Below are 16,279 nucleotides of genomic sequence, written 5' to 3' on the forward strand. Positions count from 1 at the left end.
CCTACTACTTATAGTTATTTATTTGTATTTTGATATAATATTTGTTTGCATTGATGATATATTGATTTTTTTTTTTCATTTTTCTCCCCTTCTCTCATAGTCATTTGAAAATCAGCATTAAACCTGATGAGATTACCACCTTGGTCTGCACTATTTCCATGCTTCCTCCTCCTTACCTGGATAAAACTGGGTTATCACAAATTGAGGCTATTTTACCACAGTGTGACCTAAATGACCTGAACATTCTTGCTACATCTGTTTTAAGATGGATTCAGTATGATCACATGTGTCTGGATAGTGTTACTGGGAAGCAGTTGAAACTACTTCAAAAATTAGATCATTATGGTCATCAGAGATTAAGAAAATGTAACAATTTGAATCTGTTATGGGAAGAACTTAAAACTTTAACGAAAGGAGACTGGTTTTCTGAATCACTTCTTGAAGAAGCAGTTGCTGCTTTACAGAGTATGATGGATGAAATTGATTACGAAAATGTTACTGGGATTGCATCTTTTATTTCTAGAACAAACTACCTCAGTCCTTTGCTACTTGATAGGATAGCCTCAGTGGTCATTCAGCATATTAAAAAGGTAAAGTGGAAATAGCACACATTAGTTTTAGATCATTGTTGACTCCAAAAGGAACAAATGTTTATTATAAGTACTTAGAGGACTTGATCAGAATTGAAAGTTTAAAAATTAAGCTCTCCCTTCTGGTTCAGCAGTTTACTATTCCTCTACCTAATGCTTCTTCCTTTTGGTCAGATTAGCAGTCATCCTTTGGTTCATTAGTCAAGATTTATCGAGTAGAAGGAAATACTGAAAACAACCCTAGTTGTATTAGGATTGTAAGATGTGAATCAGTTTTGTTTTTTCCTTTTATTATTTTCTATTATTCTTTGATATTATTTTTAGTATTTAAAAGTATGAGTTAAATGTGAAAAATGGAGAAAATTACAAGGTATCTGTCCACTGAATTTAAGTGTTCTTAAAATTTTAGTGTGTCTTTTTATGAATTTATTTCTGCACTATAAAATGCTGCCTTTTGGATTATGTGAGAAGATGCTCACAAAATATATTGTATTTGTCAGGATAAGGCTTTTAGTTGGAGGATAGTTCTCACAAACAGAAATAAAAGTATTATTTGGTTAACATGGTGACTGGGAATCATTAGGTATTAGATAAATTAGATAAAAGATGGATGAATGAAAGATATATTTTGTTGTCTACAAATTAAGATTCTTATTATGAGACTATGAAATGCACTGATAATGCAGAAATTAAGTGATACTAATACCTATTCCTTTTAATGACTAACGAATTTTGGAACCATATTTCATATCTAACAAGTAATTTGTAGGTTTTCTGATTTATTTTTTTCTCACTAGCACATGAAGATGCCAAAAATTGTGGTAGGGCTAAGTAGAGAAAGATGGTAGAAAAATTCATCTGAAACAGTTATGTATTTATAATTTAACAATAGGCATATTAGAAAAAGATTGCATCTAAAATAATAATTAGGTTAAAATTTGGTGAAATTTATACATTGTTTATCTATTTATACAGATCCATCCTTTTGCAGTCCTTGCTGTTATTCTTCCATTCAGCACATTGAACTATGACCCACCACAAAGGGATGAATTTTTTGGAACTTGCATTCAACACCTGAATTCTTATTTGAGTAGGTATATTGTTTCATAATACATTGCTGTGCCATGAGATATTATTTATTTATTTGTTTTTAAGAATACTGTACTTTTTAAAATTTTTAATTTTTATTTGTTAATGCATATAAAAACTGGGGATTAGGTCAGAGGTGAAGGGGTTGAGAGGACTCACCCAGAGACAGTGTGGGGAGCAGAGCAGGAAGATCCATTGAAATACACTGCTAGGGGGAGCAGCATGAGCATCAGGAAAGTTCTGCTACACCATGTGGGTCAGCTCCCTAGCCGGGGATTGAATTCATGCCGCAGTGGCTGGAGATAATGCTGAGACTTTAACCTCTATGCCATCAGGGAGGCCCTCCATATTTTTTATTTAAATGGTGACCACAATAATAATGAGTTTTACACTTAAAAAAAATTTTGTATCTATTGTTGAAACTATTATTAAGAAAAATATCGAACCTATTTAAAAAAATGGAAAGAATTGAGTAAGAAACACATGCTCACTGGGTAGATTCAATAGTCAACATTTTGTGACACTTGCTTCTACCGTTTATATCTCTTCATCTCTTCTTTCTGAGTTATTTGAAAATAGGTTATTGGCATTATAACCCTTCACCTCTAATTACTTAGGCAAACCACTCTAAGAATAATTTATGTGTCACCACACTACTATTGTCACACCTAAGAAAGTTAATCTAGACTCTAATCTCTTACCGGGGACCCTCTGTGGTGGCGCATTGGGTTATAGCACAGCACTAAGAAGCTAAAGCCACTGCCCTGGAGGTGACCCACATGGCGCCGCAGACCTTTCCTGACCTTCTGCTCAGCAGTGCACTTGTCAGTTGGCCTGTTCTGCTCCCCACTCTGTCTCTGGTGAATCCTCTCACCACCTCTCCACCTCTGGCTTGTACCCCAGTCCTGTATGTACAAATAAATAAATCTTAAAAAAAAAGCTAATCTCTTTCCAAGTTTAAATCTCTTCCATTAATCAAACTTTTCCATTTGCCACCAAATTGTCTTTTATCACTTTTTGAATCAAACTAACATTAGGTATTATATCACTTTTCCTTGTCTTCTTTTTAAATTTTATTTCTCATATTTAATGAATAACATTGGTTTACATTATGTTTTAGGAGTATAGGACCTTCCCCCTCAGGTATTGTTACCATACTGCACTCATCATCAAAACATTCCCAGTCCTCCACCATAGTCTGTTGTTTTCACTGCCCTTTGTTCTCACACCTCCCACTCTGTAGCTCAGTTCTATCGTCCACTTTCTATATTTGCTTCTTAATTTGGCTTTATTTGAGCCTTTGTTAAGTGACACTATTCCATATTTTTTACCATCTGATTTGCTTTTCTTAGTATAATCTCTTCTAGCTACAACTATGTTGCTGCACATAGCAAGAATTTACATTTTTGATAGCTGAGTAGCGTCCCATTGTGTATATTTACCACATCTTCTGGCTCCAGTCAGCTGTATTTAGGCCTAGATTGTTTCTGTAACTTGGTTGTAGGAACATAAGAATGTGTGTTACCCTTTGATTTCGTGCTTTTGTGTTCATCAGGTGAATACTTAGGAGTAAAATTGCTGGGTTGTATGGCAGGTCCATGTTTAATCTCCATACTGTGTTCTACAGGGGCTGGACCAGTCTACATTCCCACCAACATTGTAAGAGAGTTCCTTTTACTCTATGTCATCTCCAGCACCTTTTGTTTCTGGTCTTTTGGTGTGGTTCATTCGCATGGGTGTGTTTTTTTGTTTTGTTTTTTAAGAAGAAAGATGGCCATTTATTGTGGATTGTGCCACAGTTTCGATTTGTCTGATTACTTTATTTGAACTTGCTCCTCTATTTCCTACATTTCTAGTAAACTAGATGTTTGATTATATACAGAGTAGATGTTTTCAGCAAAAGTGGTTTATATGTGGTGCTGAGTACTTCCTATTTCTATCACATCAGAGATGCTTAGTATATTTTAAAGAAAACAACTATTTTTAAGGGCCTTTATTAGTTGTGGGAAAGATTGCTGCCCTGGTGCTGATTATTATGCCTCTCTTTAAAAAAATCTTTAGTTTTTCAGTGCTGGAAGAAACAAGTAACCCTTCTTACTGATGACCTTAGAAATAATAGTTGAGGATAACAGAGGCAGAAAATTACACTTTTTTCCTTATTATACTTTACTTTGGGTCCTGAATGGCATTTGGGAATTTTTGGCCTTCAGTGAGTAGTGTTTTGTGGGGCTTCTCTTTTCAAACCCACACCTCTTATTTGTGAGGATGATGTGGAAGTTTTATAAGTGAGGTATCTGCTTAGTAGTTACTGCCTTTTCAGTCAGTATGCCCCAGGTACTCATTGGCTAGTCACTGGAGATATTGGGAAGTATAAAAACAGATAGACTGTATCATCATTGAGCTTATTTTCTGCTGGGTGGAGACTGACATAAACAGTAAACAAATATTTAAGATTAGGTGGTGGTAAGTAAGTGTGTGGGAGAGGTGGGTGGTGAGTGGGATAGAGTGCTGTTTAGATAAGGCAATCCTAATGCCTCTCTGAGGATATATCATTTGACCATGGACTGGATGAAGTGAGGGCCAGTGAGCAATGTCAGCAGGGAAAGAGAATCCCAGGACAGTTCCCAAAAAAGTGCACAGGACCCTGAGAAAGGAACATTCCTGGTTTCTTCCAGGAACAGCCATTTCAGTATGGCAAGAATGCAGTGAGAAGACTAAGTTCAGTAGCAGGTCTGGGTGGAAAGACAGCCAGAGACAAGTTTTCTGAGAGCTTTTTGTTATGCCTGTTGAATTAGAGTTGCCCATTCCACTGTCCACTAAGTCACAGATACTAAAAGTATCCATTGTCAGGATAGGCTTTCAATTAGGGTATGTTATCATAGACCTATAACCTTTAGTTAGGCTGGTGTGAGGCCAAGAATAAATATATTCATTATTATCAGTATCATGCTCATTTTCTGCTACATTTTTGTGGCTCTTATTGGACAGATAGCATTTAGCCATGCCTGATGCTACTGTGTCTGCTAATAAACCACTTAAAGTGAATTGCTATGATATGTTTTACATGTGTGTGGGTATGTGCATGTGTGACATCATATACCCCTTTTGGGAACACAGTTATATATGGAAAGGGAAAACTTGAAACTAAAACTTAAGAGTGTGCTCTCCTAGTAGTTCAGTTGTGTGTCAACAACCAGAGGAAATGAGAATATATCGCTTCTCATGTCCTTCAAAAAGAGGTTTAGTTGCATTCCTTTTTTAAAAATGAAACACATTAGAGAATAAACGCTGCGAAGTACAGCTTTGGCTTTTCAAAGATTTACTAAAAGACTATTTGGAAAATTCTTGGAGACTAATGATTTCCTTTTTGAAAAAATAAATACTAGCGTTGGTATCAGTTTTGCTGATAGAAATTGTCACTTTTGTCCTTATGACTTGATCTTGCTTTGTTAAATAGACAGCAAATACCTAAGAGAAAAGACTTAATGTCTTTTGTCAGAATATTGCTGCCTATAGATGACCCCTTTCTTCCCAGTTCAAATTCCTCTTAGATGAGGCAAGTCTGCTAAATAACCTCTGGGATATGGGCCATGCTGCTGGGTGACAGGTAAGGGAAGAGGTGCCAGGTGAAATCTGAGCTTCACGCATGTGTACAACTCAGCTTTGTGAACTGTCTGAGCTCCCTAGAGAGCAGTGCTACATAGTGACCCAGGCTCTGGAGCTGGGCTGTCATGTTGGCTCACCCTGCATTTGTTCACAGTGTGACTTTAGGCAAGTCATTTCACTTCTCTTTACTTCTATATAAAGTAAAGATAACAGTCCTACTGTATGCTAGGTTAAGATATAAATAAGCTCATACATGGAAAATGCTTATGATAACTAACATTATTATCAGCGATTCACAGATTATGATATAAATAACTTCATACATATCCAATGCTTATGATCACTAACACCATTATTATCAGCAATGCATAGAGACTAGGATCACATACCCTTTTTACAGTCTATTGAACTTCCATTTTTAATTCATTCCCTTTTTTTTCCTTTTAAAAATTTATTTATTTATGCATACAAAACAGAGGTATAGGGCGTGAGAGGATCCACCAGAGACAGAGTGGGGAACAGAACAGTCTGATCCACTGAAATACACTGCTGAGGGGAGTAGCAGGCAGGTCAGGAGAGGGCTGCCATTTCATGTGGGTCATCTTCCTGGCTGGGGGTTTGAATTTGTGCTGCAGTGGCTGCCAACAGCTTCATAGTGCTGTGCTTTAACACGTTGCACCACCAGGGAGGGCCAGATTCATTCCTTTCCAAGGTGATTTTAAAAATCTTTGTGGAAATATAGTAATACAGAAACATCCATATATCTTTAGTATAGAGTATGAGTTTATACAAATTAAAACACTCAAAGGCTCAGAACCCAAACCAAGAAACAACATTACCCTTCTCCCTGTCTATCTTTTCCATCCTGCCCCGCCACCCAACAGGTAACTACCAGTATAATTTAGTTTTGTTGAGGATGTATCAGCACTATTTTTTAAAAACCTAGTTTTACTTTATGAAGTATGTGCTTATATTTATGTAAGATGGCTATCATTATAATTTAAAAAAAATCTTAATTTTGTTTTAGGCAAATTAGATCCCCTCATGTTAGTGTTTCTTGGTTTCTCGTTGGCCACACTTGAATATTTTCCAGAACATCTACTAAAGGCAATTTTTAACATCCAGTTCTTGGCCAAATTGGATTCTCAGCTTGCACGTAAGTATTTACATTAATTTACTAAATTATCACCTTTATTTCATATGCAAGTTTCAGCTCTACCTAGACTGAAGTATTTAATTGGTAACAAAGTTTAGAGAAGAATTTCTTGGGAAAACACATGAAATGAACATACAAAGTAGAAAACAAAAGATTACTTATAATCTTACTATTGAAAGAAATTACTACTTTCAGTGTCATTCTTTTCTGTATCTCTCCTACTCTTATGTGTATGTTTATAGATCTGTATTTTAAAATAAAATTTGAGTTATATATTGGTTGCCTTTTACCTTTAAACAATTTTCTATGCCACTATTTTTTTGATCATGATTTTTTTTAGTGTTTACAAAATTTATCTTGTAGATTATTCCAATTCTTCATTATTAATAATGATTGTCCTATGGGGATCATTAATCTCATCTTTGTTTCCTTAGAATAGATTCCTAAATGAAAAGTATTTGATATAATTTTTTAATGTAGTTTTTACATTTATAATTAGTGAAAACAAATTAGGAGTCGTTCCTAATTACGAGTCTAGATGTAATAATTTAAAATAATTTAAAATGGAATTGCTTTATTAGGTGAAAATAAAAATAGCAACAAATAATAAGGAGAAATGGATGTGAAAAAGTGGATTGTATTTTCTAAGTCAGGCTATTTATACCTATTAATATTTTATTTTTGATTTCAGTTTTATGTTCATCTCTAAGTATGAGGGTCCAGTATCGTCTTATGGAATTAAATAGAGCAGTCTACTTGGAATGCCCTGAGTATCAGATTCCATGGTTTCATGACCGCTTTTGTCAACAACAGTATAATAAAGGTGAGATAGTGAAGTTTAATTCTACCAATAAAGTAAATTGTTAGGTAGTACATTGTTATGTTAAAGCTAACTATGGCCTGAGAATTCCCAAAGACCTATTTAATGGAACCATTTTGTAGCTGTTAATATTTGCATTATGAGAATTTTTTAATATTTAAGATGTGAAATCCCTTTCAGTAGAGAGCAAATGTCTTATGCTGAATTTTGTGTTATTGTGTATTGTATTACAGTGAAGCTCTTGTTGGAAGTATCTTTATTTTTTAGCTTATAAAATTGGGATGATTTTCACTCAAACTGATTTTAAGTGAACAAACGATTTTTATCTTCATAAAGATGTTGGCAGCATGAATGGTGCACAACAGCAGATATATAAAATGTTAGCAGAACTACTGGGAGGAAACAATTGTGTAAAAGCCTCAGTTCTTACACCTTATTTCCACACCGTTGGTAAGTTTTTGGTAGGTTATTAACTACTTTTAGAAGATCAATAATTTAAATAGAATCATCTCATTAATTCGTTGTTTCTTTTTGTGTTGTTTAAAAATTTTGATGATTATGTTTATTATGAAAGGCTTCAAACATAAAAAAAAAAGTAGAGAGAATAATAAATAGCTCATCCAGTACCAACATCCTTTACTAGAGTCCCAACTGATTGTTCTGAAGAAAATCACAGGTTTATATCATTTCAGGATATATATCTAAAAGAATGTCTAAAAATAAATAAATATATATATATATATACAGTACCATAGTCATTCTCATTAATTCCTTAATGTCACATAGCTGATCATTGTTCAAATGTATCAATTTTCTTTTATTATTTTATAGTTTATTAAAATTGGTATTCAAAAATTACATTTGGTTGATATGTTTTTTAAAAGTTCTACCTTTTTTTCTTTTACAGTTTATGAAAAAAAGTTTTTTAACATTCTGGACTTTTCCAATTGCAGTATTTAACATTTAACATGCTCTTGTATCCCATTTTTACTGTAAACCAATAGATCTCAAGTTTATTCCATTATACTAGGTTTTTTTTTTTGTCAAACTATTTCATAGGTGGTACATTCTTACTGCATCACATCGGAAAACACCAGTATTGGTTGTCTTCTTTTTACATTATGATTCATCGCAGGTTTGGAAGTCGTCAATTCATCAATTTGAAAGTTCTCCAATCAGTTTTCAACCACTGAATTTATCAGCCAGTAAAATCATTACCTAAATCTATCATTCATCAGAGGTAACAAAGTAGTGATAGTCTACCTCTGTCATTCCTTTTGTACTCATTAGCTGGAATTTGTCTAAAAAGAACTTTCCATATTATTTACATTTCTATACACGTTATGTATGAAAGACAGAATACCTTTTTGAATTTTTGTCTTTAATAGTTTTCAGAGTTGGCTTGTCTTCCTCCAGAAATGACCAAGAAATTTAAGGTGATTAAAATAAATCTCGTTAATGCGATTTGGCCTAGCCCAATGCTAACTACATCTCCATGCTAACTACAGTTTAATAATACTTACTGATTTTTATTAATTGGTTTTCAAAAAGAGATACATTGGACCAGATCTTACAAACTAAGTTAGATAATTAGGGAAGTATATCGTGCTTTCATGCATACATTTGTATGTTTATTTAGAGTATATCTTAAACTTTAACCTGTAAGAATTTATTTAATTCATGCTGTTGGTTCTCGTCCTTGCTTGTAGATTTTGAATTTACCTTGGATAAAAGAAAAAAACCTCTTCCTTATGGGAACCAAAATATAACTCTGGGAAAACTGCCAGAAATGCACTGGGAATTAAATACCCAAATAGATGGATCAAGGCTGCCACCAGGAGCTGAAAGGTAACTTCTTAGTTTCAGATTTTGTTACTTAAATGTTAAATTTGGCATAATTTGATGAACTTGGTAAGCAAGGATTGAGTGTAATTGAATCTGTTTTTCATATATCTCATGCATTTTACCATTGTACCTTTGCTTTTCCTGTGCCTTCTGACTAAATGTCTGTCTTTCCTTGTCTCAAGCCTAGAATAGTGTTTAACTAAAGTGCTAAAAGGAAAATGGTATCTTTTTCAGAACCCTCATACCTCTGCTTTCCTGATAGCACTCAGCTACTTCCTATGCTGTTACAGTTACTCTATATCATATGTTCTCCGTTGGAACATAAGCTTTGTCACTTCATACTCTGTGCCCCTCACAGTACCTTACTTATGGTTCGTTCATAATAAATATATATTGGATAAAGAAAAAATGGATGAAAGCATGGAGATACAATTTTACACAATTTGGTGTAATTCCACTAATGGATAGTCTTGTCATCACTTACTAATTTAAGTGGGAAAATAACTTGTCATACTGATTTATATATGTTTGATGTGCTAGTTTATAATAATGCAACCTTGTTTCTGAAATTATTATAATTATTCAGTTGCTCATTTTGAATTCAGATGTAAATATTATATTTTTTTATCTTATGTAGAATTGCTTTGGAATTTTTGGATTCAAGAGCTTTTTGTGGAAACATTCCTCATTTAAAAGGGAAATCTGCTATGAAAAAACGACATTTGGAAATTTTGGGCTATCATGTAATTCAGGTATGAAATACTCATAGTTTGCCCTCTAAGAAACCCAGAAACACTGGATTTATGTGTTTCCTTTTAATGGCAAAGTTATAGAATTATCTTCTTAGTATTAAACAAAATGCTATTAAAATGTCTCTGAAAAAGAATATCCTCCATTTCTGGAGAAGAGTGGCAAACAAAAACTACCAATTCTTTTATTGTTTCTAGAAGATCTGTTGTCTTGTATATTTGTTTTACCAGAAAGAGGCACTGTGAAGATGGATAGTGATCTAAAAGAAAAAGGTTAAGTTATGAATGTAGGAAAGGTACATAAGGAAAAAAAATGTCTGTGCTTGCTACTAAAGATTAGAAGGATAAAAGGAGCTGTGTCCAAAAAGCCTAGGCTTTCTCATGAAGAAGGGATTGATCTGGCTTCTGTAATGGGTTCAAAAGCTCTGCTATGTGAAATAATTTCATAAGGCTCCTTTAGCTCTGCTTAATGGTGCTCATATGTCTTTTCTAGTGTTTTTGTTACTGCTTTAAAACTTCTATTCAAACTACATTACCTATTTTACAGATCCCTCATTTTGAATGGAACTCTATGACATTGTCAACAAAGGATGCTCGCATGGACTACCTGAGAGAACGTATATTTGGAGAAGGCAAATCATGATATTAGTTGTTATTCAAAATCAGTTATCATGTAACACAAATAAACTTATTTTAATGAGGTAGCCTGAATCAAATGAAATATAGTATTGTAAATTGACTGATTTTCAGGATCAACGGAATATCTATTAAACATTTTATAATAGGAGATCTGGCTTGAAAATTGTGTAAAATTTTTTAATATAAAAGATGTGTAGCTTTCAAGAAACTTAAATAGTTTACAATTCATTCTATGAGTGCATACTGTGTGCCAGGAACTGTTTTAGATGTTGGGGATACAGCAGTGAATACAATTTATTTTCTATCAGTAGAGTCAAATAAAATGAATAAAACCTGATCTTAAATACTATGGGGAAACATTCAGGAAAAGGAATAGCAGCATTCTAGGCAGTTTTAATTTTAATCTGGGAAAGACTCGCCATAGTGGGTTTTCAAGGCAGAAGCAATAGAATTAGCTTACTGACTGAATATGAAATATGGAATAAGGGATCAGATGATGTTGAAGGTCAGGTATGATGAGGCCTTGAAAATGTTAAATTTAGCAACATGGAAATCATTGTAACCCTGAAGATTACTTTTGGTGAGCAGTGGGTTTGAAAGTGCTAATGTTGCCAGAGAAAATGAGAGGAGAAATGAGTTTTCTTATAAATGGAAACAAGGAATGGGGAGAAACTGAGGGGGAAGTGGACCTGATCTGATCCTATACAATCTCTTCTCTATGAAGAGCAGTATGTATGTGTGTTTAGCCAAAAGCCTCAATGTAAATACTTTAAGGCCATCTGGTAGGGATGCAGGTAATTGTTCATCTGAAACTTGCTGTCTTCTAACTCCATAACCCTCTAAATTCATTCTGTCCCAAATTTAGGTTGGTAGCTAAAATACCTTGAGTTTTCAGCCTACCTTTAAAAGGTGTCCTACATGTGATTTTCTCCACTGATGGTTTAGGCTTAGTTGATGTACTTTTTTTAATAATTAATTACTTTGCATGACTTGAGCTCCAGAACTTAATGATTTTACAGAATGTGAACTTCACAGAAACTTGTAAAAAACAGAATTAGAACAGTAAGTTAGATAGTAAATCTTCCTTATTGTGAATTTCCTCATAATACTCATTTGTATTAGCTGATGGGCTAAATTTGTTATGATTGTGTTTGACTTCCCAAACAACTGATTACAAGAAATAATCCCCTGAGTAAATTGAAATATTTTACTGTGCATCTTTTAGAATAAATTATTATTAGACTGAAAAGGATTATAAACTGTTTCCTTTTAATATAAGTGAAAACAGTTATTATATACTTTGAGTACATGGGGATCCTGAATAAATGACACTGACTTTACCTTTCATTTATTGTTACACATGCTATTATTCTCCAATTTCTGGGCTGCTTGACTAAAATGCTTTTCTCTATTGTATTTTTATTTGGCAATTTTTTTTTTAAACTTATAGACAAAAGCATTGGTTTTTAAAAAATTGAGATATAATTCATATACTATAAAATCAATGCCTGGAAAAGTGTTTTTTAGTATATTTATTGGGTTATGAAACCAGAATCATTGCTGTCTAACTTAAGAAAATTTTCATCATCTCAAAATTATTTTCACAATTTAATGATCCTCTACATATATCAGCACTCTTCCTGAAATTAATCATTATATTGCAGTAATAGTAAGCACTTTCTTCTACAGTTTTATCATCCAAGTTTGTGTCTTAAGACACAAACTCCTTCCATACACACAGCTTTTTTAAGTTTGTCTTAATCTATGATCTCTTTGTATCCTTTCTCTACTAATTTATCTGTTGAAAAGTTTCCCATCTTCAAGATTTGCTGATTGTGTAGTCATGGTATAATTCACAGTGATATTTCTCAACACAGAAAAGTAATTGGGATTCTACTTAAAAAAAATCTAAAGTAAAACTGAATTTTGTTAAATTTTTCCATATAAACACTCATTTTTTTCATGTAATTGCCTGACAAGTAATCATAGAATACTCCAAAGTACTTCCAAGTCAAGTTTCCCAAAATGTTACATGTATAAAAGTAGAGGTCAACTCTCCTGACCCACCCGCTGCTCCCCTCAGCAGTATACATTTTTTGTCAGTCTGCCTGTTCTGCTCCCTACTCTGTCTCTGATGAATCCTCTCACCCACCACACCTCTGGCCTGTACCCAGTTCTGTAAGCATAAATAAATAAATCTTTTAAAATACTGTATCATTTGCTTGAAAAAAAAAAAAAAGTAGAGGTCAAATAGATCTGTGAAAGTGCAATGACACCCAGAAGCCATGATTAGTTGATGACTTGCAGAGTTGAATGTGATGGTTGTGAACAAACTGAGTCATCTTGCTATATATAAACTGAGAACAAGAGTTTGAATGTAGAATCTCACATCCCAGAAAATAGTCACCATAGGTAGCTCTTTCAAAGAGAGTACAGATAAAACTTAACCAAAGAATACATACCTTTCTCTATACCTCCCAATTGCCCCAACTTATACCTGAGTAGTTTAAGAAACAAATCTATGTTTTAAATACTGCCCATCCTTCTGAACATCATAGATACTGTAGGCATGAAGATTGTCATTTACTGGTTTAAAAAAAAAAACCTAAATAAAATTATATTCATGTCATAGACACACACACACACACACACACACACAAAACAGAAAAAGACCACTTGAATTTGACTATTTAGACTTTTCCCTTTCAAATGAGACCCATTTACTAGACTCCTTTAAATACCATTTCCAAAGGCCCTCTCTGGTGGTGCAACAGGTTAAAGTGCAGAACTGCAAAGCTATCAGCAACTGCTTCAGTGCAAGTTCTATCCTTGGCCTTGGAAGTGACCCACATCTTGTAGCAGACCTCTCCTCTCTTACCTGCTGCTCCCCTCAGCAGTTCTGCTCTCCATTCTGACTCTGGTACATGCCCTCACCCCCCCCCCCACTTCTGGCCTGTGCCCCAGTTCTGTATGCATAAATAAATAAATAAATCATTAAAAAAAAGGCATTTCCAAAGTTCTCATGGCACAAAATCTTTAATACACAGGGTTCTTGTAATATCTCCAAATATGAGGGAAGGTTTTGCTATTTTAAGCATTTTTAAAAACAATGATGTACTTATTTCATTCTTTAAAAGGTACCCAACAATGCAAAAGAAAGGGTTAGTAAGACTCAAATTTAGAGTTTTCTTTACAAATAATTGAATGAGAGATTAACAAAATAATCTGTTCAATTTAACATATTTCCTGTTAGAAATGGTTTTCAGCCCTGATTATTACATTGAAAATTCAATGTTGTCCCACTAAGTTGGGACAACTCAATAATTTCTACATGAAACTCTTTATAGACTTAAAAAAAAGAATAAATTAAAACCCTATTATCCAAACACATTTCCTCATAATTTATTATGGTTTTCACTTTCTTGATTATAGTTTAGACAGTTTGAAGAGATTTAAACGTGTTGCTAGACAACTAGCTCCTGATGCATAACGTATTTCCTTCAACATCCCAGCCCATTCTTTTTTATCATCTTCATACCTGGTAAGAGAAAAAAAATATCAATAAGCAATTTGTAAGTAGATAGATATATAGGTTTCCCTGTGTTAAACATACAAATGTGGATATTTGAGAAAACCCTACTCTTACTCAGGATTCACTTGCTAGTAGAATAATTTCATAAATGGTACAAATTCTCCTCAACAGTTATACAATGTACTGAGTGATATTTATGTAGAGAAAAGTAAACAAAAAGGATTTTACCACTAATAAAGAACCTAGATTATCTATACAAAATGTGGGACAACAAATTAAGAGAAAAAGGTTTAAATGACCTCATGGAGAAGTGACCGCATTTTAATCAATAAAAGAGTAATGATTAATGAGATGAAAGCATTTGATTCATGGCAGTTAAATTTTTACTATCACTTTGCCCATTTCTAAATAATGCAATGATTTCAAGAAAAATTACAAGGAAAAAGGATAAAATAATGGAAGACTGGAAAGACTAGGATTTTTGGAAAACAGGGATAAGTACCAAAAGTGAATAAGTAGTGATTCTCAACTCTGACTATACATAATTGTCTAGCATGCTTTTAGAATATACCATTATCAAATATATATTTATATTTGATACTGATGGATATATACATATTTATATATGATATATATTTATATATGATATATATATTTGATATTGGTATATATATTTGATACTAGTGTGTCACATACACACACACACACACACAGCCCAGTGTCTTTATGAAGACCATTTAAATAAAAATTTTGGAGGTAGGGAATGCTTGTGAATTTACCCCTAAAACCTTCCCAGTTGATTCTAATTGCAACCAGGACTGCGAAACACCGAAGAATACTAGCCACTCTAGTTCCTTATTGAGTTCAACAGGTTGCTTTGGCAGGAGGCCATACTCTATACCAATTAAGTAAATTTCTGGGGGTGGAGTCCATGCATCAATATTTTCATGTTCCAATATGTACACAAGTTTGAGAACCAATAATTTGCAGTGTTTCCCACAAACAGTGACAATTGCACTGAATACTTGTTTCGTATACAGATTCCTAGGTCTCACCTCAGACCTATTGAATTCTGGGGGTGAGGCCCAGCAATCTGTGTTCATAACAGGCACTCAAGTGCATACCAAAGTTTAGAACCACTAATCTGTGGCGATCAAGGAAAGTATGGTATATTACTTACTTCAAATTTGTTTATCAATTATCTAATTTAATATTGGTTCAGAAAGTTGGACTGGATAAAACTTACTTCCATATGTCATTGACTTCAGTGGGCGCAAACTCTTTAGTTTCTAGTTGAATCATGGCAAACCCTCCGATGGCATATAGGGATCCCGCCAGGCTAACCAAGCTGATGGAACTTCTTTCTTGGGGAAATTCAGTCATTATTTCCCATCTAGGAGTCATTAAAAATGTAGTCAATGTAAAACTTGCCAAATGTATTTATAGGAAATTACAAAGATAAAATCCAAGTAGCACAGGCATCAAAATTAGATTAGGTTCACTTCTAGAGATAACCTAAATATTCCTTTTTGAAAAGGGCAACCATATTAGATATAAAACTCTCAGTATGTCAATGCCGTAACACTAGCTTCATCAGCTATCACCTTCAGCAGAGGTTATCAAAATGTGTGCCATAAATAGTGTAGGGAAGTTTTACAGCTCCTAGGCTCTCATGTGTGGGAACTTATTTTGAATACCAATACTAAATTTCAAAAACTGATCTCCATCATTTCTCAAGAAGTATCCAAGTCCTTTGGAATAGAGGAACATGATGTGGATATTTTAGATGCCAAGGTTGGAAATTTTTTTATTAATTTTTATGGATCATCTTGTTTTTAAGTAATGCATTTAACGAGTGCCTTTTTATGTAAAGAGCCTTTGCAATAGGACAAATAAAGATAACATCAATGAAATTATGTGGAAGTATCAAGACTCTATATAGAATGACTGAGTCATTTTGGTAACTCCTTATTTTATTACTCTGGCATAAAATTTGGACCTAATAGTTTTTTTCTAATTATATTAGCTATTTATTTTTCTAATTATAAAAATAATATACATATATTGTAGGAAAATACAGAAAGCATAGAAGAAAAAAAATCATCCATAATCATAAGCAACATTTTGGAACAATTTTGTCATTTTAAAAAAGGCATATAAGGCCCTCCCTGGTGGCGCAGCGGGTTAAAGCACAGCACTGAGAAGTTAAAACCACTTCCGCATGAGTTCGATTCCCGCCTGCCCCGGAGGTGA

At 33.7% G+C, this 16,279-nt stretch overlaps 2 protein-coding genes across 8 annotated transcripts in view; one reads left to right on the forward strand and one right to left on the reverse strand.

Annotated features, from left to right (window-relative positions):
• FASTKD1 (FAST kinase domains 1) overlaps positions 1–11,915 on the forward strand; it is a 32,249-nt gene extending 20,334 nt beyond the window's left edge. For 6 of the 7 annotated variants that reach the window (XM_012724693.1, XM_012724697.1, XM_004674565.2 and 3 more), the window contains 8 exons: positions 101–590; positions 1,566–1,680; positions 6,313–6,441; positions 7,133–7,264; positions 7,598–7,711; positions 8,971–9,109; positions 9,744–9,858; positions 10,403–11,915. In XM_012724693.1, the coding sequence (XP_012580147.1) occupies positions 101–590; positions 1,566–1,680; positions 6,313–6,441; positions 7,133–7,264; positions 7,598–7,711; positions 8,971–9,109; positions 9,744–9,858; positions 10,403–10,498 (1,330 nt within the window). In that variant the 3' untranslated portion in view covers positions 10,499–11,915. The other variant, XM_012724699.1, reaches the window with a different exon arrangement.
• A 1,807-nt stretch (positions 11,916–13,722) lies between these two features.
• The window catches only part of KLHL41 (kelch-like family member 41), a 12,405-nt gene continuing 9,848 nt past the window's right edge, over positions 13,723–16,279 (reverse strand). Inside the window, exons 5-6 of the mRNA XM_004674566.1 lie at positions 15,273–15,419; positions 13,723–14,032 (exon numbers count right to left, since the gene is read on the reverse strand). Of these exons, the coding sequence (XP_004674623.1) occupies positions 13,921–14,032; positions 15,273–15,419 (259 nt within the window). The 3' untranslated portion in view covers positions 13,723–13,920. The remainder of the gene's footprint in view (positions 14,033–15,272; positions 15,420–16,279) is intronic.

The sequence above is a fragment of the Condylura cristata genome, unplaced genomic scaffold, assembly GCF_000260355.1.
Source record: "Condylura cristata isolate star-nosed mole 26May11 unplaced genomic scaffold, ConCri1.0 scaffold00002, whole genome shotgun sequence".
NCBI lineage: Eukaryota > Metazoa > Chordata > Mammalia > Eulipotyphla > Talpidae > Condylura > Condylura cristata.